Raw genomic sequence first — 26,435 nt, 5'->3', positions numbered from 1 at the left:
TGAGCTTGTGGAGAGGCTGCAAGTGTGTTATTAACTTTTAAAGAATGGTTGGTGGGACACCTGGGTAGCTCAGTTGGTTAAGCCTTTGCCTCAGGTCATGATCCCAGTGTACTGGGATCGAGTCCCACATCGGGCTCCTTGCTCGGCGGGGAGCCTGCTTCTCCCTCTGCCTCTGCCTCTGCCTGCCACTCTGTCTGCCTGTGCTCGCTCGCTCGCTCTCTCTAACAAATAAATAAATTAAAAAAAAAAAAAAGAATGGTTGGTGATTTGTCTTTCTTTTGTGTCATATTTAGTTCTCTAGAAATAAATGTCTCTGCTTCATATCAAGGTAATGCAGACTTCATTCTATGCGAGTATTTACATTTTGAGACTCAAGTTTGCCCTTGACGTAGGTTTTCCACTTCCCCTGACCATGTCTGCTGTTTGTCACAGGTGAGGTTTTTGTGCTGGATGACGGTGGGGAAGTCGACCTTGACCTGGGGAACTACGAGCGCTTCCTTGACATCCGCCTCACCAAGGACAATAATCTGACCACGGGAAAGATCTACCAGTACGTCATTAACAAGGAACGCAAAGGCGATTACTTGGGGAAAACCGTCCAAGGTAGAACTGGATTTGCCTTCAAAGTCTAAAGAATCTTAACCAGTTTGCTTTCTTTTGAGTACAGAAATTTACTTTCTATGCAATTTCAGCCTGAAAGTACAGAAATGTACTTTCTATAGAATTTCAGCCTGAAAGTATTAAGGTATTGTTACTGACATGTGCCCTTGGTTGAAAGTTCAGAGCTGTACAGCTGTTGGCTTAAAAGCTCGCGTGAAGAAGCCCCTGTGACCCCATGAAAGGCACCGAAGCTGTGGGCCCCTAATAGGGTGTGAGTCCAGAGAGCTCTTATCCTTCTGCAGGGATGAATGTGGATTGATGAAGGCAGCCAGGTCAGGGCAGCGAGCCCCGTGTTGTGTGTCTGTCATGCATCTGGGGTTGACTTCGACGGGAGCAGGAAGAGAATGTCCTCTGTGCAGCCTGCTGGCTGGTCAAGGGCACCCATGGGCCGGGGGAGCCAGAGACGCGGGGCTCTCATCCTCCTGCGCCTTCCCCAGAGAGCTTCACTTGTGTCTGTCTGCTGCCCTGGGGGTTCCCTGCCGCATGCATTTGAGAAACTTGCCACTCTTGGCTTAAGACTTTGCTGAACTGAGAGCTGAGGGTCGTGCTGTCAGCCAGCTCTCGTCTGGGGCTGTCCGTGCGAGGGGTCGCTTAGAACATAGCCCTGCCACTTACAGCTTTGTGAACACAGATTGCTGAACCTCTTTGGGATGTGGTTCCCTTTTCTGTCAAACGGAGATAACTCCCTGCCTTTCCTGATTGTTGGGAGGGCGAGAAAGACTCTCTGAGTTCCCGACACGAAGGGGATCAGTTAGGAATCAGACTTAATCACAGTCTGTTGGTCTAGGCCTCCAGTGCAGTCATCTGTGTATGCCTTCAGCGGTCCCGTGTTTCTTGAATACTCAGTGGCCATCACACCCCCCCTGGTGCTGGGGCTACGTGACGAGCAAGACCAGCGAGTCTGCTGTCCCCACGGAGGCTACTGTGTGGGAGACACACAAACAAACAGCTGAAACAAGATGTCTGATGAGTGCTGTGAAGGAAGTAAATAGGAGAGAGAGAGCGTGGGGCAGCCCCTTTGGACAGGTGGTTAGCGGGAGTCTCCAGGAGGGGGTGTTTGTGCTGGGAGGCCGGCAGGGGGCCTGCGAAGGAGGGGGCAAGACCGCACAGAGGCCCGGGCTGCCGGACGCTCCGTCCGGGATGTCAGGGACAGAGGGCGTCGGGCGTGGTGACCAGGGCGATGAGTGGAGAGGTGGGGGAGGCAGCCTGCAGCCAGGTGACACAGGGCCTTCAGGGCGGTTGCCCTGGAGTTTGGATTTTACTCAGAGCCGTGGGAAGCCATTGAAGAGTTTAAAAACATGGGAGCGGGGGAGCTCTGTTTTGCATTTTTAAAAGGTCCTGTTGGCTGCACAGTGGAATAATGAATATCCTTGTGCCTGAGGCACTGCTGGTTAAATTGGGAGCGAGTTGAACAGTAATCCCTGCCCCCCGAGGAGCTCGCCTCCTGAGTCCTACAACTAGGATTTTAACACGTGGTGCGGTGGCTGGCTTACCAAAGGACTGGCCTGTGAGGCCTGCTGCTTAGCATTTTCCCAGTGGTGTCGCAGGAGATCCCCACAGCTTGAGGCAGCAGAAGCTGTCATCTCCACTGAGCGCATAGGGAAATTGAGCTTAAGAATAGTTAAGTAATTCACTCAAGGATCTGTACCTGATGAGTAGTAGAACTCAGGCTTGAATCCAGACGTTCTGGCCCTGGATGCTGCCCCCTCACCACCCTGCCCTCCCGTACTCTCTCTTACCCGTGGATTGTTCATCCTTTCATGAACTGGAACATATGGGAACAGGGGCCTGGAAAGCACCCAGTGTGAAGTGGCTGCTTTCGGCAGTTAGTGGTGCAGGTGGCCGTGGGATCTGATGCATGGGGGGCAGCCGGGGTCGTCTCTGCATGGGGTGCAAGGGCTCTGATGTGGGTTCCGGACACACTCTTGGCCTTACCCTCGTGTGCGTCCAGCCACAACCTGGAAACCTGGAGGGGAGACCACAGGAAGTGTGAGCCCAGAGATTATTAAATGCCGTTTAAGAGTGGTCTCAACGGGGTCACCTGGGTGGCTCAGTCAGTTAAAACGTCTGCCTTCGGCTCAGGTCACGATCGCAGGGTCCTGGGATCGAGTCCCACATCGGGCTCCCTGCTCAGCCGGGAACCCGTTTCTCCCTCTCCCTCTGTTCTTCCCTGCTGCTCATGTGCCCACGTGCGCGCGCTCTCTCTCTCTCTTGCTCTCTCTTTCTCCCTGCCTCTCTCAAATAAATAAATAAATCTAAAAAAAGAGTGACCTCAACAATATTTTTATGACCCCGTCACTATTCCAGGCGAAGATTACAGCACTTAATTTTCATAGTAAACGCGTCTGCCTCCAGCAGAGCTGACAGAAAAGGGTAAGGTATGTATTTCTTTTCTCTTCTCCAGTTGTCCCTCACATCACAGATGCAATCCAGGAGTGGGTCATGAGACAGGCGCTGATACCCGTGGATGAAGATGGCCTGGAACCTCAAGTGTGTGTTATTGAGGTTCGTACGAGTCTTTTCTAACCGAGAGGACACACTGACCTCCTTACTCAGCCAGCAGCACCTGATAAGACCATTCCCCTGTGAGGCCCATGACCCTCCTCGCCACGGTGGGGTGGGTCTGGGCACAGTACCGGTCATGGGAACACCCACACCATCTAAAGCAGTCCTCTGTGTGAGCGATTCTCTTCAGCCTGTGTACGTTCACTCACCGTGGACTGTGCCAGTAACGGTGGCAGGACACATTCTCCTCTATCTCTTGAGAATGTCGCTGACCTTCCACTCTCCTCTGGTAGGAACGTTCATGTTCTGCTGGTCCTAGCTGCTGAATCTGTGTTCCTGCAGAAATAGGGGACTCAAGACATTCCAGCAGTTTCTTTATAACTGATACTTTTTCATACAAAAGTTATTTACGGCTAACTAAGTAGATAAGATTTAGGTTTCTTTGCTTCCTGACATTGTACAAATAAAATTCCTAGTGTATCTTCCACCTGATCTTTCTCTTGGCGAGATCCATAGCCCTGGAGAGTGGAGAGCCTATCCAGAAAAGTAACTCTTCAGCATAAGGGAATGTCGGTTACTGCTAAGTGACATTAGCCAGGCTCAGAGAGTCCACATTATGCTGTTTCTGGTCACCGGGCTGAGATGATAAGGTGTGGTTGTTAGAAAATTAAACCACAAGAGGAGAATTTGACCTCTATAATAACGTTGTTCTTGTAGCTCGGTGGAACAGTGGGAGATATAGAAAGCATGCCCTTTATTGAGGCCTTCCGTCAGTTCCAGTTCAAGGTCAAGAGAGAGAACTTTTGTAATATTCATGTCAGTCTCGTTCCTCAGGTAAGGCACTCAAGTTTTACTTTGCGGGGGAAGGAGAAGAAAGAGAAGAGGATGGTTTTCATCCCTTATGTGTTTTAGATATGTGAGGGGCAGGGAATAAAGATCTTTGTGAATTTAAAATGATTGTAATCGTACTATTTGAAAAGATAAGCGGGAGAACATTTAGAAGCTAACCAGGGAAGTTGCATTTGAAGATGATGGATTGAAAATGTCCATTTGTCTCTACTACATGGTAAAACCCTGCTACAATTAAAGTAATGGGCTTTTTTTTTTTTTTTTTTAAGAGAAATAGTCCCATAGGTAATGTGAAAGGGTCAATGGGAACGAAACCTAGGAAGCCAGAAAGCAGGTGCCGTGTAGGAAGTGAGAGAGCAGACTCGTGAGCCTGTAGCAGGGCCGGCAGAGAAGCAGTAGTGTTTGCCCTGCACAACCCTTAGAAGCTCAGGAAGGGGCTGCGCCAGGTGCATTGGAGGCTGGGGGCGGCTCATGATAACTGCCATTTGAGAAGCAGCTAGAACCCAGCTTCTCCTTCCCTAATGTGTGCACTTGGGTGCCAGTCCCCTTCCCACCTTGGCAGAAGGCTGAAGCTTTTTTTTCTCCAGAGAGGGATTCTAGATGAGCAAGTAGTAGCAGTAGTTCAGAGCGGTAATACTGAAGTAAAATCACGGGGATAAGTGCACTTGGATGCTCTTGGGACACCCTTCCTTCTTCTGCCACTCGGTTCCCAGAATCATCACAGAGCCAGGCTTGAATTGTGCCTGTGAGGTTCACGATGGGGTGTATGACCAGCCCAGGAGAAAACACACTACCCTCAGGGGCTCCCCAGTGAAACAGTGAGGATCCCAGGGGAACAGGCCTACCCTATTCGCTCAGAACTTCCAGTTGGCTTTGAAATGTCAGCTCATGGCCAGTGGTCACCAGACGTTTGGAGAAAGCACCTAGATGTGCAAGATATCAAAACAGCGGGACATAGGGGAACTTAGAAGAAGTTTGGGATCTGGAGGAAGCAGGAAACTTCAGAACTAGAACAGCCTGTCACTTGTGTCCTCAGAGAGTCAAAGGGGAGATCAGCTGCATCTGTGAAACAAGAATTGGATACCCTAAGGAAGGGGCATTCAGAGAACAGAAAATTTAAAAATGGGATATTAATTTCCATTAAAAATGGGATAACAGGAATGAAAAACTTGAGAGAAAGAAGGTAGAGGAACTATTGCAGGAAATACATAAGAAGAGCAAGAGAGAGGAAATAGGAGAGCAGGGGTAAGAGAATGAGAGGACAGGGTTAGGGTTTCCAGAAAATAATAGAGAAACGGAGAGGGATGTGTCATCGGAACCAGGGGTAAGCAAACTATGCCCACAGGCCAAATCAGTGTACCCCATTTTCGCCGGGAAAGCTCTTTTGGAAATACAGCTGTGCTCACCTCTGTATGTGTTGTCTGTGGCGGCTTCTGTAGGGAAACAGCAGAGTTCGAGTCCTTGTGACAGACTGTATGGTCCATAAAACCTGAAGTACTCATTACCTGGCCTTTTATAGGAAAAGTTTTCCGATCCTTTGATCTAAATAATTCAAGGAGTTTTCAGGACATTAGTTTCTAGATTGAAAGGACCCACCAAATGCCCACCATACTGAATGGGACATGACCCCCAACAAGGCACATTGCTGAAATTTCATAATAATGGGGCAGACATTCTCAAAGGTTGTAAAGAGAAAAACCAAGAATTTGTAAGCTGTTATACTTTCTTAGTAGCAATACTAGAAGCTAGAAGACAGGGAAGCTGTTTCTTTACAAGTGGTCAGGGAAAAATGCTTTCCAGCTTAGAATACTGTACCCAGCAAATCTGTGAAGTGTGAGAGGGAAATGGGATAATTTAGTACTTAGGAAACTCAGCACGCCAAGAAGACAAAACAAACACCAACCAAGGAAAACAAACCAAATTTGGACAGAAAGGAAAATGTGGTGCATGTTTATGATGGCAGGATTTAAGTGCTTAAACACACACAACTGTGGAGAGGTATCGTCAGATGGGCTGTAGGCACAGGACAGGAGCATGTGTCGTAGCTTTCTAACTATAGTTCCCGCTGTCTAACGGGGCGATCGATGGGAAATATCTCAAACCACGTGTCAAGAAGCAGCATGAAGCATACCAGAAGGATCATGGGAGAGTGGCTGCCCCTGGGGTTTAGGGAAGGGGAGGGGCTTAGGACAGACCTTGTGGAAAATACATGCGCATGATTCTTTTGACAAAAATAAAAACTAAATTAGACACTGATCCATAAAAGGGGTTCAGAGAAAAGTCATGCCTGAAAATTCTTTATCCTAGAGAAATGAACTTTTTTTTCCCCTTTTGTAAAATAGCCAAGTTCAACAGGGGAACAGAAGACTAAGCCCACCCAGAATAGCGTTCGGGAGCTCAGAGGCCTCGGGCTTTCTCCAGATCTGGTAAGGTTTTATGATTCCCTGGTTTCAGCGCGATCTTGGATATCTAATTAAAATCTCTCCTCCATGTACCATGTGACTCCTCTTATATGGAATCGGAAAGACAAAAAGTGGAAACAGATCCAGAAAGAGAGAGAACACACTGGTGGTTGCCCAAGGGGAGGGGGTGGGGGGTGCAGAATGGGAGCTGCAGACTTCAGGTCAGGGAGAGAATAAGGCCCGGGGGTGAGAGGCGCAGACGGCTGCCCTCGTGGTGAGCACAGCGTAGGGCGTAGAGAGTCCTGTCGCTACGTTGTGCTCCTGAAACCCATGTAACATCGTCTGTCAGCTGTAGTTCAGTTAAAAAAAAGAAAGAAAATCTCAGCTCCGCAGCAGATAAGACCTTTGCTTCGTTGGGTTGCTTTTCGATGCTGGTGGGGAAACAGGGTGAGTGCTTTGAGTGGGGGTTGCCTTTTACAAAGATTTCCTGATGGACCTGTGTGAGGTCATGCCTTGTCTCTCCTCTGCGCCCATCATTCAATGTCCCCTCCCTCCTACCCAAGACTTCACCTGAGGAAAACCCACTGGGTTCCCGAAGTTCATGATCGGCATGTTCATCTGCACTGCCTACCCCCCTCCCGTTTCTCCAGAGTGGGACTTTAGGAGTTCAGTTTTGAAAACAGGTCCTACTTTCATGTTGGCCTGCACTGGGCTGGAGTTCACATTTTCATCCGGCTTCACGAGGTGATGTCTGTTTTCATGTCAGTCAGGAAAATACCCCGGCTCCGTCATCCCTCTTCTGTCTGAACGCCATCCTTTGTTTCCTGCTAGGTTGTGTGCAGGTGCTCCAATCCTCTGGACACGTCAGTGAAAGAGAAAATCTCGATGTTCTGCCACGTGGAACCTGAACAAGTGAGTCGAAATTCCGTCTCCGCATCAGTCGGGTTTTGGTTCTAGTTATCCTGAGGGGCCGCAGCCGCTTTCGTGAGGCTTGCTGCTTGTTTCACAGTTCGAGGCAGGAGTCTGTTGGCTGGAACCGATGCTGTTGGCTCTGGTTTTCTGGACATACTTGACCTCTCTGGCCTCTTCTCTCCCCACTCCTTGTACCCTTGGCTCCAGCCATGCTGCATGGCCTCGTCCTCCCCGCTGGCCCCGCTGTCTCCTATTCATTTTCACCCTCCAGGGCTCCCCTGGGACCCAATATTGCCCGAGAAGCTCTACCTCTCAAGCTGCTTCCCCCTCAGGCCTCAAGGTTGATCCTTCTTGGGCGACCTATGTGTCTCACATGGTGAGACAAGTTCTACTGCCCCTCGGGGAGAGAGAGAGAGAGTGTGTGTGTTTGTGTGTGTGTGTGTGTGTGTGTCCGTCCACCTGTCTGTCCGTGTTTGTCTCTACTCATAGACTCGGCCCCTCGGGGAGAGAGAGAGAGAGAGTGTGTGTGTGTGTGTCCGTCCGTCCATCCGTCTGTCCGTGTTTGTCTCTACTCATAGACTCGGCTTCTTGAAGACAGGGACCGCTTCAACCAGCTTTATATTCCTAGCGCCTGGTGCTTAAGGTGGCGGAGGCTTTAAATCTGATTTAGTCTTTTTCGTTACATGTGCTCATGGAAGGTACCTCTTAAATAGGAAATTCAGAATTTGGGGACCGGTCATATGTCCAGGGTGGGGCATGGTAGGGAAGGCCTGGTGCTGGTTAGTTGAGGCTGTGGCTGCGGTCAGGCCGGCTGAAGGGCGGGAGCAGGGAAGTTGAGGTCCAGGAATTTGTGTTGAGGTTGTGAGTGGTTTGCTTTGCTGCTGGGTTACTGAGGATCAAGAAGTGAAGCAGGAGGGCCCGGCTGGCCTAGCGGGGAGAGAAGGAAGCAGCAGTGCTGAAATGAGAGCAGTTCATTTGCAGGACTATAGGGGGTATGGCAGTGCGGGTCAAAAAGTCAAAGTCAATGGCATTGAAGTGAAGAGAGCAGGGCAGCCTCTGATACCCCATCTCCATGGGCACTCAGGAGTCCGGCTGTGAGCATGGCCTGGGGCCCGAGATCAGTGTTCCCAGTGCTTCCCAAGCTGGGAGCTCCGTGTCAGGAATTCTGCTTCCTACTAAATACAGATCTCCCTTGACTTAACGATGGGCTAATCCCAGGCAACCTGTTGTAAGTTGAAAATACCCTAAGTTGGGGCGCCTGGGTGACTCAGTGGGTTAAGCCTCTGCCTTCGGCTGGGGTCATGATCTTAGGGTTCTGGGATCAAGCCCCGCATCAGGCTCTCTGCTCAGCGGGGAGTCTGCTTCCTCCTCCCTCTGCCTGCCCCTCTGCCTACTTATGATCTCTCTCTGTGTCACATAAATAAATGAATAAAATCTTTAAAAGAAAAAAAAAGAAAATACCCTAAGTCGAAAATGTGTTAACACACCTAGCCTACTTTAAATGTAGCCTACAGGTGGGCAGAATCACCTAACACGAAGCCTGTTTTACAATAAAGTCTTGACTGGGACGCCTGGGTGGTTCAGTTGGTTAGGGGGCTGCCTTCGGCTCAGGTCATGATCCTGGGGTCCTGGGATCGAGTTCCACATCGGGCTCCTTGCTCAGCAGGGAGCCTGCTTCTCCCTCTGCCTCTGCCTGCCTCTCTGCCTGTGCTCACTCTCTCTGACAAATAAATAAATAAATAAATAATCTTAAAAAAAAAACAAACAATAAAGTATTGACTATCTCGTGTAATTCATCGAACACTGTACTGAAAGTGGGAACAGTAGTTGTGGAAACAAACAGTTGTAAGCTATCGGCTGTTTATCCTGTGACTGTGGGGCCGACTGGAAACTGCGGCTTGCTGCTGTGGCCCCATGACACGAGAGAGTGTATGGCCTGTTGCTAGCCTGGGGACCAGAGTTCAAAATGCAGAGTATCCTTTCTACTGAATGTGTGTTGTTTTCACACCACCCTAAAGCAGAGTATCAAGTCAAGCCATTGTAAGTCAGGAGCTGTCTGTACAGAGCGTCAGAATAACTTCGTTGTTATGAACAGCCTTCTTATTTATGCATTTCATTTATTTGAGGTATTTCTATCCCAGCAAGTGAAGGTAATTAAATTCCATGATAGAATACGTTATTAAGGGGCATCTGGGTGGCTCAGTTGTTAAGCGTCTGCCTTCGGCTCAGGTCATGGTCCCAGGATCCTGGGATCAAGCCCTGCATTGGGGTTCCTTGCTGAGCGGGGAGCCTGCTTCTCCCTCTCCCACTCCTTCCTGCTTGTGTTCCCTCTCTCACTGTCTCTCTCTCTGTCAAATAAATAAATAAAAAATCGTAAAAAAACAAAAAGAGTAAGTTATTAAAAAATACTTACTATTAAAAATGCAACAAGTGTTTCTAGATTTAAATTCGCATTTCAAATCTTTCACCTATTTTTAAATTGAGTTGCTTATCTTACTGAGTTATAGGAATTCTCTGTCTATTCTGAAGAATAGTCTTATCAGATCTGTGATTTGCACATTTTTCTCCAAGTCTGTGGCTTGTCTTACCTTTTTAGTGGTATCTTTTGGAGCACAAAAGCTTTTACATTCTGAACTCCCGTGTATCCATTTCTCTCTGTATTGGTTGTGCTTTTGGTATTCTGCCTGAGAACTCCACTTAACAAAAAGATTTCATGTTTTCTTCTAGAAGTTTTATAATTCTAGGTCTTATATTCAGGCCTGGGATCCATTGTGAGTTCCCTTTTATGGATAGCAACTTTCTAGTAAAAGTCGAAATTTGTCTTTTTGCCTGTGGATAGCCAGTTGTCCTAGCTTCTTTCCTTGGAAAGACCATCCTTCAACAGTAATCTGTGGTGTTTTCTCGTAAAGTTGCTTTTTTTTTTTTTAAAGATTTTATTTATTTATTTGACAGAGAGAGATCACAAGTAGGCAGAGAGGCAGGCAGAGAGAGAGGAGGAAACAGGCTCCCTGCTGAGCAGAGAGCCCGATGCGGGACTTGATCCCAGGACCCTGGGATCGTGACCTGAGCTGGAGGCAGAGGCTTTAATCCACTGAGCCACCCAGGCGCCCCGTAAAGTTGCTTTTTAAAGATTTCTTTATTTGTAAAGTTTTTTTTTCTAGATTTATTTATAGGTATTCATAATTTTTGTAGTTATATGAATGGGAAAATTTTAAAAACTACATTTCCTAGGAGCTCCAGGGTGGCTCAGTCGGTTGAGTGCCCGACTCTTGATCTCAGCTCAGGTCTTGATCTAAGGGTTGTGAGTTCAAGCCCCATGTTGGGCTCTATGCTGGGTGTGGAGCCTGCTTAAAAAAAAATTACTTTTCCTAATTAGATATGACCATGTATAGGAACCCTGCTGACCTCTGCTCATTGATCTCAAGCCTGGCAGCCTCACTGAAATTCTGCTAGTTCTGTTTGTTTACATGTAAATTCTAGGGGTTTTTGTGGATGAGAAATAATACTGAATGTAGTTCTTGGTGGTTGCTTTTTATTTTCCATTTCGTATGTTTCTTATTTAATTGTAATCGGTAATATCTCTAATACATCACTGAATAGAATGTATAATAGTGGCCAGTTTTGCCTTGTTTCAGACTTTAAAGATTAAATGTTAATATTACATGCTGAGAACCAAATGATGTTTGCTGTGGGCTTTTTTTTTCCTTCTTTATGTTCTTCACATTTTCCCTAATAGTCCTAATTCACCAAGCATTTTTACTGTGGGTTGGTTTTGAATTTTTATTAGCTTCATCCACTGAGGTGACTTTTTTTTCCTTTTTTTGTCTGTTCATGTAGTGAATTCCACTGTTATATATCTTAACGCCGTGGTTTTTGGACTCAACCTGAAAAATGACATCCCTGCTTGCCACCCCCAGAGGTTCTAGTCCGTGTGGTGGTGGGTACGGTATGGGCTTGCGAATCCTTAAAAGCTCACCCAAGTGACTCCAGTGTACAGCCAAGTTCGACAGCCACTATTCTTGGGACAAATCCTACTTGGATGTGAATTTTTTCTTTTTTTAAACTACATTTGTGGTTTGGTTTGATTTTTTTTTTAAAGATTTTATTTATTTATTTTAGAGAGTGAGGGTGGACGGGGGAGAGGCAGAGGGAGATGATCTCTAGGTGACTCTGTGCTGAGTTCGAGTGCAGAGCCTGATGTGGGGATCATTCCCGTGACCCTGAGATCATGACCTGAGCTGAAATCAAGAGTCAATGCTTAACCGACTCAGTCACCTAGGCACCCCTGATTTTTTTTCTTTTTTTAAAGGATTTTTGCAGTCTTGTTTGTTAAGAGATTAGCCTCTCATTTTTTATTCTGTTTGTGAGTCAGTTTTCAAAATGTATATTTTTCTAGAAAATTGCCCTTGCCATGTTCAGATGTAGAAGTTATTTTCTGAGGGTGATAGAGCCAGTAGGAGGCTGCCAGCCCAGTTCGTTTTTGTTTGTTTTTATTAAATAACCTTTGCCTGTTTTTACACAGGTGATCTGCGTCCATGATGTCTCCTCCATCTACCGAGTCCCCTTATTGCTAGAGGAGCAGGGGGTCGTAGACTATTTTCTCCGGAGACTTGACCTTCCGATCGAGAGGCAGCCGCGAAAAATGCTGATGAAGTGGAAAGAGATGGCAGACAGGTTTGCCTCGTGATAAGGAGCTGCCAGTCCGGGCCTTATTTCTCTTCTCGGGAGGGTCTCAGGGAATTTGCTCGCACTGTCAGCTCACCCTAGGTAAAGACTTGGTGGTAAGAGAGGCAGAGACAGGCTCTTAGCCCTCAGCTTGTTGCATCAGGACTGAGGAAGTCCTGGCAGGGCTGAGCTCAGATCACACACCTGTGGCCTCGTGTCCACTCGACCAGGAAATCCATGTGAAAGGGCGTCTAGTGGCCGCGGGTGAGCTCTCGTCCCCGAGGCCTGCCCTGTTGGCTGACCATGGCCGGGCGCTCCTGAGGTCCCCCCCACCCCCGGATAGCTGAGCCGTTTGGGAATGTGCCGCTCACCGCCCAGAAGAGGATGAGTGGAGTGTCTGGTGTTGTGTTACTGCTGCTGCCAAAGCTGCTCGCTTTGAGAACCGTCCCCATTCCTCCGGACAGTTCAGTGATGCTCTCGCCTCACTTCAGAGGTGTTTCCGCAGCCTCGGCGCTGGCTCTGCGGGGCGGGGGGCACTCCTGCCTTGCTCTGTGAGGGGCGTTTTCCTTTCGCCATTGGCCCTTCCAATCTTTGTGCATTTCCATGTATATCCATAGGCAGCCAAGAAAAGCCTGCCACATGGATTTGAAAGTTGCTTCCTCTTTACTGTAGTGTATGGAGAACTCAGATCATACCTGCTCCCATTGTGTGCTTCCCAGAGAGGTTTTCTTTCTTTTTAGAAAGCAGTTTTGATCTCGTGGTGGTATTTATATTTTAAATAATTTGGTGTCTCTTGGCCTTTGTGTGATAGATACGATCGCTTGCTGGAGACCTGCTCTATTGCCCTTGTGGGCAAATACACCAAGTTCTCAGACTCGTACGCCTCCGTCATTAAAGCCCTGGAGCATTCTGCGCTGGCCATCAATCACAAGTTAGAAATCAAGGTAAGGAGGGGCAGCACGGGTATAGCGAGGCCTGGACAGGGAGGGCTTCTGGGGTCTCATAGATGCCGTAGGCATATCTGCCATATGTTCTTGGAACTCGGAATTTCTTTTTTGGACTAGAAAGGATTCATGGTTGGCTCCTGGCTTAGTGAGAGAGCAGTAGGGCATTTTCAGGAGACAGTGAAGGGGAGAGAGGTGGTCAGGGTAGTGCTTGCGGAAGTGCAGATGGTTGATTCTGAGTAGCAGGTGGCCAAGTACAATTGTGCCAGGGGAACGGGGTTGCCCTGGTGGGCCAGAGGCGCACTGCTGTTCTCTTACCTTGTCTGGGACGTGGGAGCGCTGATACCCACCTCCGAGAGCGGGGAGGTTTCTCTGAAATGTGTGTCCGGTTGCCCGGCCAGTGCCTGGAACACGTGCGGCACACAAGAGCAGTCCTGCTTGTGTTCCGCTCCGTGACGGGACGCGCAGAAGCCCAGCTGGCGGAGTGTCAGGGCTTGGTCCCTGCTTGTCGTCTTCGGGTGCCTGGAGTCTTGAGGTTCTGGGCTCCGATTCTGGCCGTCCTCACTGCTGGCATCGGGGTTGGCCTCCTCCTCTGGGTGTTTCTCAGCGTGGTAATTTAGTTGGCTCTGTGCTGGGAAACACTTTCCTACAGAAGGACCTACGGTATACATTTTAAGAACTATGAGATCTTTTTTTTTTTTTTTTTAAAGATTTTATTTATTTATTTGAGAGAGAATGAGTGAGAGAGAGCATGAGAGAGGAGAAGGTCAGAGGGAGAAGCAGACTCCCCAAGGAGCTGGGAGCCCGATATGGGACTCGATCCCGGAAGTCCGGGATCATGACCTGAGCCGAAGGCAGTCGCTCAACCAACTGAGCCACCAAGGCGCCCCAAGAACTATGGGATCTCATTACACTTCCCCGACTTTTGCTCGTTCTTTGACTCATTCATCTGTCGTCTCCACGTGGACATTGTCTGTGCCTTTTGTGGTGGGGGCCGAGAGGTGAATGAGTCTGTGGGGTCTCGAAGGTGTGAGGGGAGCACACAGAAGGGGTGGGGGAGCCTGTCTGGGTAGACGTGTGAGGAGGGCAGACTTCCTCCAAGAGGGTCTCTGGCAGAGTTTGGGAAGATGGAGGAGGCAGAAGGGAAGGGCATTCGGACGAAGGTAGAGTGTACCCAGAGCTTGGAGATGGGCAACAGTTGGGAACTCAGTGGGTGGGAAAGTGTGAATTGGAGGATGTCAAGACAGGCCTGTGAGGTCATGAATCCTGTCACCTGGGCCACACAGCTGGGTCTTCCCTTGAGGTTCAGGGAAGCCATCGCAGGGTCCTGGGCAGGAAGCGGTAGGAAAAAGGTGAACGACCTAATAAGAAGGGGGCAGAAGATGTGAGTGGACACTTCTGTAGAAGCTGCCCCTGATGTATGTGGAAAGGCAGACAAGGGTAGCAGCTTCAGTTGTCAGGGAAATACATGCACATTAAACCACTGTGACCGGACACCTGCCGGAGAGACCGAGCGTGCTGGCGTGGATGGGAAACCCCGTGCCTTGCTGGTGGGCTGGGGAAATGGTGTGACTGGTGAGAACACAGCCTGGCGCTTTCCTACAAAGGGAAACATACACTTACTCCATGACCCAGCACTTGTGCTCCCTGATACCTACTGAAAACATACGTCCACAAGAAATATTTTTTTTTAAAGATTTTATTTATTTATTTGACAGACAGAGATCACAAGTAGGCAGAGAGGCAGGCAGAGAGAGAGAGAGGAGGAACAGGCTCCCTGCTGAGCAGAGAGCCCTATGCGGGGCTCGATCCCAGGACCCTGAGATCATGACCTGAGCTGAAGGCAGAGGCTTTAACCCACTGAGCCACCCAGGTGCCCCCACAAGAAATATTTTTATACAAGAGGACCGATACTTAATAGCCAGAATCTGGAACCAATCCACATATCCAGCGCGAGTTCGTGTACACGTTGTACTGTATTTCCTCGGTGGGCAACAGCTCAGGGACGAAAAGGAATAAACCCGTGACATGCACAGCAGCGGAGATGAATCCCAGAAACATCCCGAGCCAAAAAACAGACACAGAAGCTGCATGTTGTGTGTTTATTTCTATCAAGTTCTAAAAGGGGCATCTGTGGTGATAGAAAGCAGAGCCAGGGTGTCCGGGCAGGAGGCCAAGAGGAGGTTGTTTGCGGGGGTGGGGTGCAGAGGGACTTTTTTAGGATGACAGTCATTTTCCTTATCTTTGATTGAGGTAGTGGTCACACCTCGGTGTGTATGTTTGACAAAACTCATCTGTGTACACTTAAAATGCTTAGGTTTTATTGCATGTAAGTTATACTGCAGTAAAGAGGGGAAGATGGAAAGCAGTCTTGGTGGCAGACAGGCTGGAGGAAAATGCATTCTTTTTTTTTTTTCTTAAAGATTTTATTTATTCATTTGACAGACAGAGATAACAAGTAGGCAGAGAGGTAGGCGGAGGCAGAGAGAGAGAGAGAGAGGAAAGCAGGCTCCCCACTGAGCAGAGAGCCCGACTTGGGGCTCTATCCCAGGACCCTGAGATCATGACCTGAGCCAAAGGCAGAGGCTTAACCCACTGAGCCACCCAGGCGCCCCGGAAAATGCATTCTGAGCAGAGGAAACACTTTATTATTTTCTTTTTTTTTTTTCATTACACTTTAGTTTTAAAGATTTTATTTATTTATTTGTTAGAGAGATGGGGGAGAGTGAGCACAGACAGGCAGAGGGTGAAGCAGGCTCCCTGCTGATGAGGGAACCCAATGCGGGGCTCAATCCCAGGACCCTGAGATCATGACCTGAGCCGAAGGCAGATGCTTAACCAGCTGAGCCACCCAGGGGCCCCAGCGAGAACACTTTGGACTCCAGCAGGCGGAGGGTAGAGCCAGTGGAGAGCCATACTGGGGAGGCCAATGATTTTTGAAGGCAACATTTGTATTTTGAAATATAAGAAAGAATTTATTTATTTACTTACTTACTTACTTTTAAAGATTTTATTTATTTATTTGTCAGAGAGAGAGAGAGAGCGCGCACAAGCAGGGAGAGGCAGAGGGAGAAGCAGGTTCCTTGCTGAGCAAGGAGCCCGATGCGGGACTCCATCCCAGGACCCTGAGATCTTGACCTGAGCCGAAGGCAGCAGCCTAACCGACTAAGCCACCCAGGCATCCCTATAAGAAAGAATTTAAAGTTTATTTTAAAATTATTGGGTTTAAATATATGAAGATTATAATTTTGAAACTTTATTTTTAATTTTTTTAAAGATTTTATTTATCTGAGAGAGCCAGCGCGTGCGCACAAGCAGTGGGGAGGAAGGGCAGAGGCAGAAGCAGGCTCCCCGCTGAGCAGGGAGCCAGACTTGGGACTTGATCCCAGGACTCTGGGATCATGACCTGAGCCAAAGGCAGATGCTTAACCATCTGAGCCCCTAAAACTTTAAGTGAAGAAAGACCGGGCATTGATAGTATCATTTAGGAATTAGGAAGAATGCGGCTCTGGAGTCATGGACTGCTTCTTGTCTCCCCTGCCCGAATGGTCCCCAGTACATAGATTCCACGGACTTGGAGCCGAGCACGTTGCAGGAGGAGCCCGTGCGCTACCACGAAGCCTGGCAGAAGCTGTGTAGCGCGCAGTGAGTAGGGCCCTCGGCCTTGGGTTTCTGGGGGTTTTGGTGGTGGGGAGAGGGGAGGCTTTATTGAGCAGAGCCCTGTGCTCTCGGGCTTGTAGCTGGCAATCTGCTTTTTTTTTTTTTTTAAGATTTTATTTAGTTATTTCTCAGAGAGAGAGAGGGAGAGAGAGCGAGCGAGCACAGGTAGAGGCAGAGGGAGAAGCAGTCTCCCTGCCAAGCAAGGAGCCCAATGCGGGACTCGATCCCAGGACGCTGGGATCATGACCTGAGCTGAAGGCAGCTGCTTAACCAACTGAGCCACCCAGGCGTCCCAGGCAGTCTTCTTTTTAAAGATCTTTTAATTGTTGAAAGGCTGCAGTCTGTAAGATTTAAGCCTTACAAAAATACAATCAATATAGTTGAATCTAAAGAAAACGCGTTCTGATTTCACGGACATTTGCTGTCTGCGACGATGGATGAGGCTTATTTAAAGATTCTCTTCCGGAACGTTTGATGAGGACCGGTCCGCAGAGTCTCTCCGTTAGTTTTTTGGCAGCTGTTCTTTATAATAGTAAACAATCAGAAGGAAACTCCAGCTCCCTGGAGCAGTGGGATGTTCTAGAGCCCTACAACCATGACCGAGGCCCCCGCTCGGCAGACAATCCCAGCTGACAGGGAGAGGCTCCCTGCCCACGCAAGGGAGCTCTTTAAGCCAAGAAGTAAGAAGTTGCATTTATGTTAACATATGTTAAAAATGATGAAAGAACCCATGTGTGCCATCTTTTTTTTCCCCTTGTAAGCATTTAGTGCACATTTTCTGAGCCTATAGTGTTTACAGACAGCTCACCGGCAGTCTCCCAAGTCACCATCATAGCCCCAGTAGCACAATAGAGGGGGAGTGACTTTGTGGCATCAGCGGCTTGGGCTGGTGGGAAGGGCCAATCCCCGTGTGCTATGCTCTCTCGTACAGTGGAGTGCTGGTTCCAGGGGGATTCGGTGTTCGGGGGACAGAAGGAAAAATCCAAGCCATCGCCTGGGCTCGGAAACAGAAGAAGCCTTTTTTGGGTAAGGAGTAGGAAAGAGCAGGAAAAAGGGCCGTGTGGGAGCCTGCGAGTAAAACAGGGAGGTCACTGGAACCAAGCACAGATGCTGTCTTTCTAGGTAGCAGCTCAAGTAGAAGTTGTTTTGGTTCTGTTTGGGAGAAATTCAGACTTTCTTAGTGTGAAAAGTTTAAGAGCTTATACATCCACATGTAGATGCCGTGGAATTTGGGGAGAATGAAAAGCAATCAGGAAATTTTGGTCCTTTTGCTGGACCCAGCTGTTCGGCAGGACACCTGACGCCGAGTTTCACACCCTCACTTCATATTGGCTTGTGATTTTGGATGCTTCCCGGAGCTGCAAATTTTAGTAATTTTCAGCTTGATCATTTGTAAATGGGAACTTAATGAGAGAGGATAGGAAAACTTGAATTTTTAAGTATGAATACGCTACTGTGTATTTCTAAAATTGAGTAGCTTCTAAAACTTGGACCCTTCACATGAGGACTTCTTGAAAGCTTAGACCCACTTTGTGAAAGCTGATAACAGATAAAACACAGCGGGGGTGCTTGTTGGTAGCAGGGAAAGTAGGAGAGTTTGTGATTGTCGTTCTGTGGGCAAACGGAACACGGAGTCAGGGCAGGCTGGTGGGAAATATAGAAGCTGCTTTTTCAGTGGCGCTTCCTTTGTGTTTTCCCTTCCACCTACAAGGTGTGTGCTTAGGAATGCAGTTGGCAGTGGTTGAATTTTCAAGAAATGTGCTGGGCTGGCAAGGTAAGTGTTCGTTACAAACCTTGTTACAATTCTTGCTGAAGTGTTTCTGGAGGGCGTGGAGCCTGGTGGCCCCTGGGTGTTGGGGGGCCCCGGAGAAGGCCAGGCGCGGCTTCTTGGTACCTCGTGGGGCGCAGTAGGGGGAAGTGCTGTGTGCACGAAGGGAAAGCACAGCTCCTCCGAGCCGTGCCGATGGCAGGAACAAGGAGTCACAGCTGGCCAGGCATCCTGGGTCTCTGTCCCTGCATCTCCAGCTTCAGAGATGCCCGCACTCCCATCCCCGTAGCCACCATCCCTGAGCTGGTGCTGAGCAAGGAAACTCTGGCCTGAGGCTGTGCAGTTACTATGAGCTTGGGCCCTGGTACCCGTCAGACCTGGGCTTAACTTCTGACCCTCCCTTATTGTGGGTGATTTAGGTAAGTTATTTAGCCTTTCTGGGCTTCTGTTTCTTCTGTAAAATGGGGTGATGCTGGTACCTGCTTCTCCTGGTTGTGAGAATCGAACGCAGTTATGCTTGTAAATAGTCCCAGTGCGGTGCCTGGCCAGTAGGAACTTCTCTGTGCCTCGCTATCTGTCCAGACTACCTGGAAACTCCGTGGCTCCCAGCAGGGTTTTACCATGTCTCAGAGTGCTGTGGGGCGAGTGGGCCCGGTTGGCTGGCTTTCTACTCCCTGTGGTGTATCAGATCTCCCTGCCGTGCATTCAGCTCTGCCCAGCAGGGACATCGAGATGGTTCTCTCCCTGGAGCAAGGTTCATCATTCACTACTTCAGCCGAGGCGTCTCACAGCAGGGCGACCTCCCAGAATGACAGGCCCAGTGTGCGGACACTTAACAAGCTTGCTCGTGTCCCGAGGCCTGTGCAGCTGGTGGGAGAGGGGAGTGCACAGTGCGACGGCAGGGGCGAGGCTCCCTGGGACCACTGATGGCAGAGTCCACACAGCTCCTCTCGACTCTGTAGCCCAGCTGACAAACATATCTTCAGGAAGACCTCGGAAGTTGTAGGAAAAAGAAGCCGAGCATCTTGAGCAATGTGAAAGTGGCCTGGCTCCATGAGGGACGAGTGGCCTTCCCGTGGCCAGCTTACTGTTAGGGCTGGGCTCCTTGGACATGTTTTTGAGAGGTCACCTCCCACTCATTCACCCCCTCACCTCCCACTCAGCCCACTCAAGCTGCTCTGTAGGCCGCATGCCCTTTAGTTTTGGCCCCTGAGCCCTGGCAGGCACTGTCCTAGCCGCCCGTGGCCCTGGAGCTGGCCCTCTGGGCACTCTGGACCCTCTCCCAGCCACTACCAGTTGCCCGATGGGGTCCCCAGGTGGGTGGGTGACCTGGCGACGAGTTTGCCTTCAGCTGGAACCTGGCTCTGGTCAGGCCCAAGAGGGAAGGTACCAGGCCTGTCACGCATAGGGAGCCGGATGGTACCAGGAACAGGGTTCTTTTCCTTATAGTCTTCAGTGGTTTTGCTTATGGCTAGACCATCCCCGTTTGGTGAGGGAGAGGAAGGCTGTTCGGGTCTCGAGATCAGTGAATTCCTGACTTAGCTGCTGCATGAAGTGGTTGGGCAGGGCGACACAGAAGATGCCAAGGATGAGAGGAGTGCGTTGCCCGTCCTGGAAAGATGCACTCTGATGCAAGAAGGGGGGAGTTGAGGCAACAGCGTGTGAGCTGTCATGGGGAGGTGATATCGAGCTAAAGGTGATGAGGGGTGCCCCTGGTTCGATTCCCCCATTTTCCACGGCTTGGCTTCCCGGTGCTCGCAGATGGAGAATACTCAGCCATCTGTGTGCACCGAGTACCTCATATTAATGTGACTCCAGTTTTTGTTCGAATCACTGAACAGTCACTTTGAACTGGGGAGGGAAATTGTAATAAAGAGCTTAAGAACGACACTTGAAAATAATCAGTGTTGTTTGTTTTCCTAACGGAAGTATTTCCGTTTTTCAGATGCCAATTCTACAGAGTTTGACCCTAAGACCAACCATCCTGTGGTGAGTCGTGTTTGAGCCGCACCGGGACTGAGAAGGGTGCGTGGGGCGGGACAGGGGGCGCTTGTGAGAGCGCTCAGGGCTCGGACTCAGGGAGACCACTGGGTCTGTCCATGGGTCCCTCAGACTCACTGCATGGGAAGAACTTTTTTTTTTTAATATTTTATTTACGGTTATAAAATTAAAGATTTTATTTAAGATTTTATTATTTATTTGACACAGAGAGAGAGATCACAAGTAGGCAGAGCAGCAGGCAGAGTGAGAGGGGGAGGCACACTCCCCACTGAACAGGGAGGCCAATGTGGGTCTCGATCCCAGGACCCTGAGATCATGACCTGAGCCAAAGGCAGAGGCTTAACCCACTGAGCCACCAGGCGCCCCATGGAAAGAACTTTTACTGTGTTTTCATTGTGTAACTTCTCACTTCTCTTCCCAGTTTGCAACAGAAAATGTTTAAGACAGACCTCACCCCAGCCAGCCAGGGCGGTTCCCGCTTAGCATCATTCTCTCTCCGCGCTCCCCTCAGTCCCCAGGAGCGCCGTCCCACTGCTGACAGGAAACACTTGACGTGGACCCCTGCTGCGCACCATGCGCTGTTTTCACCCCTTTACAGATGCTCGTTCGTTTCCTCTCCGGCAGCCCGGGGACATGGGCTTGTTCTTCAAGACCTGTGGAACATGGGTGTTGAACTAACATGTTTAATAGTAACCAAAGCCTGTGGAGGCCCACGTCCCTCGTGTGGTGTCTCCTGTCAGAGGAATGTGGCTCCTGGGGAGGGATCGCGCCTTTATTCATCTTCAGCTCTCCTGCCCGGGGGTGACAGGTCTGTTCTCGATACCAGAGATGCTGTGATAAACAGGGCAGGCCCAGCTCTTGATCCCAGGGCATTTGAACAGCATCAGTGTATGCTTGTTGACTTGAAACTGAACTTTGCACAGGAGGAGAGGAGGGAAGGGTTGGAGGGGCGCCTCCTCTCAGTGGTGGGAAAGCAGGGCTCTGAGACGGTCCTTGAGGCCAGGAGGTACTCAGAGGAGCCGGGGACTGAGCTGTGCGCTGGGCTCTTGTGGCTTGGGGCCTCCGCCTCTCTGCTGCCCACACATGGCACCAGGCAAACCCTGAGAAGCATCCATTTCCTTTGAGCAGCCGCTCAGTCTGGTGGGGGAGACCTGGCCTTTCCCATCTCGCATCCACGCTGCTGCGTCAGTCTCCAGAACGTGCTGGGGTCCGGCAGCCTTCATGACCCAGAGTGCTGCGGGCAGCTGTTCCCGCAGCTCAGGATGACCCGCCAAAGGCGAGGGCTCAAGGCCCTACCCAGCACGGGCTCTCAACAACGAGAGGAAGGCCATTGCTCAGTGGTGACCATCCCCTCTGAGCAAGGGCCGGGGTTAGAGCTTCTCACGGGCCCTCGGCCCGCAGCGCTGGCGGTCCTTCTGCTAACAGACGCAGCGTGTGGTAGCGAGTGCTTGTTTCTCAACACCTCCAGGTCATAGACATGCCGGAACACAACCCTGGGCAGATGGGCGGAACCATGAGGCTGGGCAAGAGGAGAACCCTGTTCCAGACCAAGAACTCAGTCATGAGTAAGAGCTGCCTCCCCCGGCCCCCCAGCAGCACACCATGGCGCATCCGGACGCCCATCCTGGGCTGCTCCTGGGGCTCTGAAGAGCCAGGCTGGCCTTTTGGGTTTCGTTCTTGCTTTCGAGTTTTTTCCCCCTTCCTGCTAACGTTCTTTCAGGATGCGCCAGGATAGCCCAAGAAGCAGTGTGGCTCTTAGGCCCCAGGCTGCGTAGTCGCGGGGGGGGGGGGCGGGGGCCTTGGGGGCAGGTGGCTCCCTGGGAGGAGGCCAGGACATGCAGTCTCCTATAGCCTGGCCTTTCTCTAGGCCACTCGGGTGAACCAGATTAAACTGCCAGTGTCAGCACTGTCCCCAGGAAGGCAGTTTTGTGCAGCCCAACCTAGATGGGTTTTACTCTGAAGGTACTAATAGGTACTGCAGATTTAGGAAAAGTTGGGGCAGGAAAATCCCGAGGAGAATGATTGCGGTCAGTCTCATTCTCTTGCTCACTGGGGAAAATTCTGTCTTTGTAGAAGTGGGGGCCCCTTGTGTCTGTCGTTGTTTGAGTCAGTTGAGTAGGTGACCGTGCATTGCTCCCAGCTCTGTGTTCTGTGGACTTGGGGACCCCCTCCACCCCCGGCAGCGTGGAGGCCATGGTGCTCTGTTGACCGTGACTTACCTGCACGGCTCCCCGAGTGGGCTGCCTCCCTAGCTCTTCAAGTGTCCTTCTCCGTTCAGCTGTTCCCTGTGTCCTGGTGGGTTTTCCAGGGTAGTTTCTAGCAGAAAGTGCTTTGTACCACAGTAATTGTGTGCTAGGGTGGGGCGGGGGGTGGGATGGAAACATCTGTCTCTGTGATGGTCTTTCCGGCGTGGTCAGAAAAGTCAGAGCCCAGGAACGAGTCTGTGCTGCGCTGCTGCACGCTGGTGGCTGTGGTTGTCAGGAGAGCCCAGAGCCGGCCTTCAGGGGGCTGGGCTGTTTCGGCGCTGGACAGTACACTGGGAAGCAATAAGAATTCTTTGCATCAGTCTGCTTTCTTTTGCCAGGGAAACTCTACGGAGATCCAGATTACCTGGAAGAGAGGCACCGCCACAGGTTTGAGGTGAGGAGTTGAGCTCAGTGACCTTTCACCCTGTCTCCTGGCGACTCTGGAACCACAGTAAGCTGGGAGGTCAGCTGCCTTACTCTTGGCGTGTCCGCAGGTGAATCCAGTCCTGAAGAAGTGTTTGGAGGAGCAGGGCCTGAAGTTTGTTGGCCAGGATGTTGGGGGCGAGAGGATGGAGATCGTGGAGCTGGAGGGTGAGAGCGGGGCGGCTGTGGGGGTGCAGGGGGGTGGCTGGGAGCACTGACCTGGTGGCCGGAGGAAACAGCCCTGCCCTGCTGGGTGTGCTCTTGGGGAAGAGGAGCCTGGAGCCCTGGGAGCCCCTCTTCCTGTGGGCGGTGCTGCACATCTGGCCTTGGTCTTCATTTTCCAGAATGAGGGCTCGCCCTTGGTCCTTGAGCCCCGTTTCTGATCTGGGGAAGCTGGAGAGCAGGGCCAGCCAGGCGGGAACCCTGGAGGAGGCCCCATCAGCTAGCTGGGTGACAGCTTGTGGGGCAAGGGCATCTCCTCCCCCTAGCTTTGGGGCTGCCTTAACCCGGGTTCTGGTTAAGATGCTATTTTGAGAGAATTTTAGGGTTTATAGAAACATGAAACACCTGACAGGGTTTGCTCTTCTTTATTTTATGCATATGACCAAAGTACTGTTTTATGTTTCTGTTTCAGATCATCCATTTTTTGTTGGGGTTCAGTACCACCCTGAGTTCCTGTCCAGGCCCATCAAGCCTTCGCCTCCGTACTTTGGCCTTCTGCTGGCCTCCGTGGGGAGGCTCCCGCATTACCTCCAGAAGGGCTGCAGGCTCTCGCCCAGGTACGGTCACTCCTCTCTAGTCCGTCGGGGGGCCCCCTGGCTCATCGCAGTGGGCATGCGCCCCTCCCTGGGGTCCCCTCAGGCTGCCTGTATGCCGCCGGACCTTCCCCAGTGCGGGGGCTGAGCCCTCACTGTAGCACCTGACCCCGGGCTCATACGTGACAGTGGGGCCCTGGGTCTGTGGGACGCTGGCTTTCATGGGCTGGTGGTGGCCACAGGCCCAGTGTGTCCGTGCCTCGCTGCTGCCTTCCTCTGGAGCCAGTTCCTCACTTGGAGCTGGGGGTTAAGAGTTCCAGGAGTGAAGTATAAAGCGGACCTATATCCTTTCTAACTAGAAGACGAAAATCCCTCTAGTTCTCTGTGCTCAGTACATAAATAGAGCAGGATAGTATATCTGGTTCTTGCTGTGTGCAGACAAGGGTCCTGTGGTGAAGGTGGCTAGGAGCACAGAGAAGGAAAGCGGGTCTGTGGTGGGAGACAATGAATAAAGCATCCGAATTCCACAGGGACACCTACAGTGACAGGAGTGGCAGCAGCTCCCCGGACTCTGAAATCACTGAACTGAAGTTCCCGTCAATAAATCACGACTGATGGGAACGTAAGTGGCGTTTCTCGGTTCTAGTATTTTTGTTCGTGTGTTTTAATGGCAAATACGCTAGAATTGTAAGATAGCAGGAAAGTCTGATGTTGAGGATTTTATGTGCCAGAGTGTGTAAGTGGTAAAGGCGGTGTGGGCCCTGGTGGATAGGGCCCCCCGAGTTACAACGTTGGTGTCCCTGGGCCTTGGGCCCTCCGGTGCGGGGCGCAGGGGACACCACCAAAGGGCAGTTGTCTTGTCGCTGATTGCGACATTCAGGAGCCAGTCTGACCACCTCTGGGGGAGCTGGGCTCTGAGACCCTGTTATCTCATGCAGCCATAAACTTGAGATCTTGAAGGAGGTGACCGGTGTGACAAAATGGTCACGTTTGCAGAAATGCAGGCTTTCATCAGGAAGTGCTTTAAAACTAACACAAAGTACAGCTCTTGGGTTGATTGCTGCTTATTCTGGAAATCCCCTAAAATCCGAACAGTTCTCGGGCAAACTTGGAATGTCAGTCTTGACAGTAACAGTGTTTGTATGTTATGACGCGGCCCAGGGCTGCGGGCGCTGACGTAAATGACATTCAGTAGGACTGTGATAACTGAGTGAACTGTGTTCACCTCCTGCTGATGCCAGTGTCAAGAGAGGGTTGGGGGGGGGTCCAATCTGTGGGGTCCAAAAGGAGGGGATGTGGTGTGATCCCATAGGTGGGGCCCCAGCAGGCCGTTGGGAGATGTGGGTTCCCGCCTGGAGGAGGGCCGTGGCGGCGTGCGGGGCACGGATGCCCTCCTCCGTCTCGCCCGTTGCTGCCGGCTGCCTGCTAGTCTGAGCAAGTGCCCGGAAGAGAAAGCAAAAGCTCCCATCGGCCCAGGTAGTTGGTGAAGTCTGGAATCTCGCCCTGCCGGCAGCCCTGTGAGGACGCTGGGTGCACTGACAAGAATGGGGTGGGAGAAGCCTCGTATGGTCTGGAAGGTGTAGGATTGTGCAGGGATTACAGAGTTAGCGTCTAATCCTATTCGGGTACTCCTGCTGGTCTTCCCAGGCAAGCGGCCTCGTTTGCGGTCGCAGCCGACTACACACTCTAACTTCCCCACTTGTGTATACCCCCGTAACTGCTCCGTGTTGTTTGCTTTTCTTAAACAGGCGTGACTCTTCAAGAGAGCCTTCGGACTTTGAGAGTTTACAGCTTTGATTTTACACTCAGCTTTTGACACTTCCTTTAAATTATGTTTTTATTAAGATTATTTTATTATGGGGGAAAGGTATCTGGAAGACTTTGTGACTCACATGTCCCATCCCGTGTGCTGGCCCCTACCCGGTGCCGCCCTGTGTCGACACCCGACATGGTCCCCGTGGCACCATGCCAGGGAGGGGGGCCTGTGGGCGGGGGTGGGGGATGCTCCCCCACTGGGGGAGCGCCCGTCGGTCATCTCCAACTACCTCCCGCCATCGTGGATTCAAGCGTGCAGCCCGTCGCTTCTCCTGGAGGATGTGTGCCCCGTGGACTGCATGCTAGGAGGGGTTGTGTTAGTGAGTGCCGGCAACGCTTGGTGCTGGGAACCCGAGGGCGCTGCCTGCCACCAGGAGCTGTGAGACCAGAAGCAGCCTCGGCACGGGTCCGCTCCCCAGGGCCCCTCACTGCCCACGGGCAGCGGGGGTGTGGTGGCCAAAGGGAATGGTTCGTTTGGTGTCCCGTGAATGGCGACTAGTCTGTCCCTCTGCGGTGTGGTTTCAGAATGCCTGTCCTCAGCCGCGCGTCCCTTCCCGGGCTGGGAAGTACTCCTTGTATCAAGGGGTTGCTTAAAAAAAAAAAGAACAAAGAATCTTTTGGGGAAACTGCCTCTCAAAGCCTCTGCTATACAGACCACTTTGCTCGAGGCCAGTGTGTCCTTCCAGAATGGTGTTACTGCAGTTGAAATGCAACCTGAAAAGCTATTTTCTTACCGTGGTGTCACCACAGGCACTGCCGTGGGCCCGCTGTCCTCTGGCCAAGACTCCGTGTATCCTCTAACTTAAGAAATAAATAACGCAGAATGAGAC

General features: G+C 50.8%; 1 protein-coding gene across 1 annotated transcript in view; it reads left to right on the top strand.

Moving 5' to 3' along the window:
* CTPS1 (CTP synthase 1) overlaps window positions 1–26,435 on the top strand; it is a 32,139-nt gene extending 5,704 nt beyond the window's left edge. Inside the window, exons 3-19 of the mRNA XM_080802768.1 lie at window positions 433–603; window positions 3,065–3,165; window positions 3,883–3,999; window positions 6,357–6,440; window positions 7,248–7,328; window positions 11,851–12,002; window positions 12,805–12,937; window positions 16,494–16,582; window positions 17,529–17,623; window positions 18,309–18,371; window positions 20,311–20,354; window positions 21,835–21,931; window positions 22,951–23,006; window positions 23,107–23,203; window positions 23,670–23,814; window positions 24,321–24,412; window positions 25,539–26,435. Of these exons, the coding sequence (XP_080658894.1) occupies window positions 433–603; window positions 3,065–3,165; window positions 3,883–3,999; window positions 6,357–6,440; window positions 7,248–7,328; window positions 11,851–12,002; window positions 12,805–12,937; window positions 16,494–16,582; window positions 17,529–17,623; window positions 18,309–18,371; window positions 20,311–20,354; window positions 21,835–21,931; window positions 22,951–23,006; window positions 23,107–23,203; window positions 23,670–23,814; window positions 24,321–24,405 (1,610 nt within the window). The 3' untranslated portion in view covers window positions 24,406–24,412; window positions 25,539–26,435. The remainder of the gene's footprint in view (window positions 1–432; window positions 604–3,064; window positions 3,166–3,882; window positions 4,000–6,356; window positions 6,441–7,247; window positions 7,329–11,850; window positions 12,003–12,804; window positions 12,938–16,493; window positions 16,583–17,528; window positions 17,624–18,308; window positions 18,372–20,310; window positions 20,355–21,834; window positions 21,932–22,950; window positions 23,007–23,106; window positions 23,204–23,669; window positions 23,815–24,320; window positions 24,413–25,538) is intronic.

Source organism: Martes martes (assembly GCF_963455335.1).
Source record: "Martes martes genome assembly, chromosome: 4".
NCBI lineage: Eukaryota > Metazoa > Chordata > Mammalia > Carnivora > Mustelidae > Martes > Martes martes.
The sequence above is the reverse complement of the archived record's forward strand: the minus strand, read 5'-3'. Positions and strand labels throughout refer to the sequence as shown.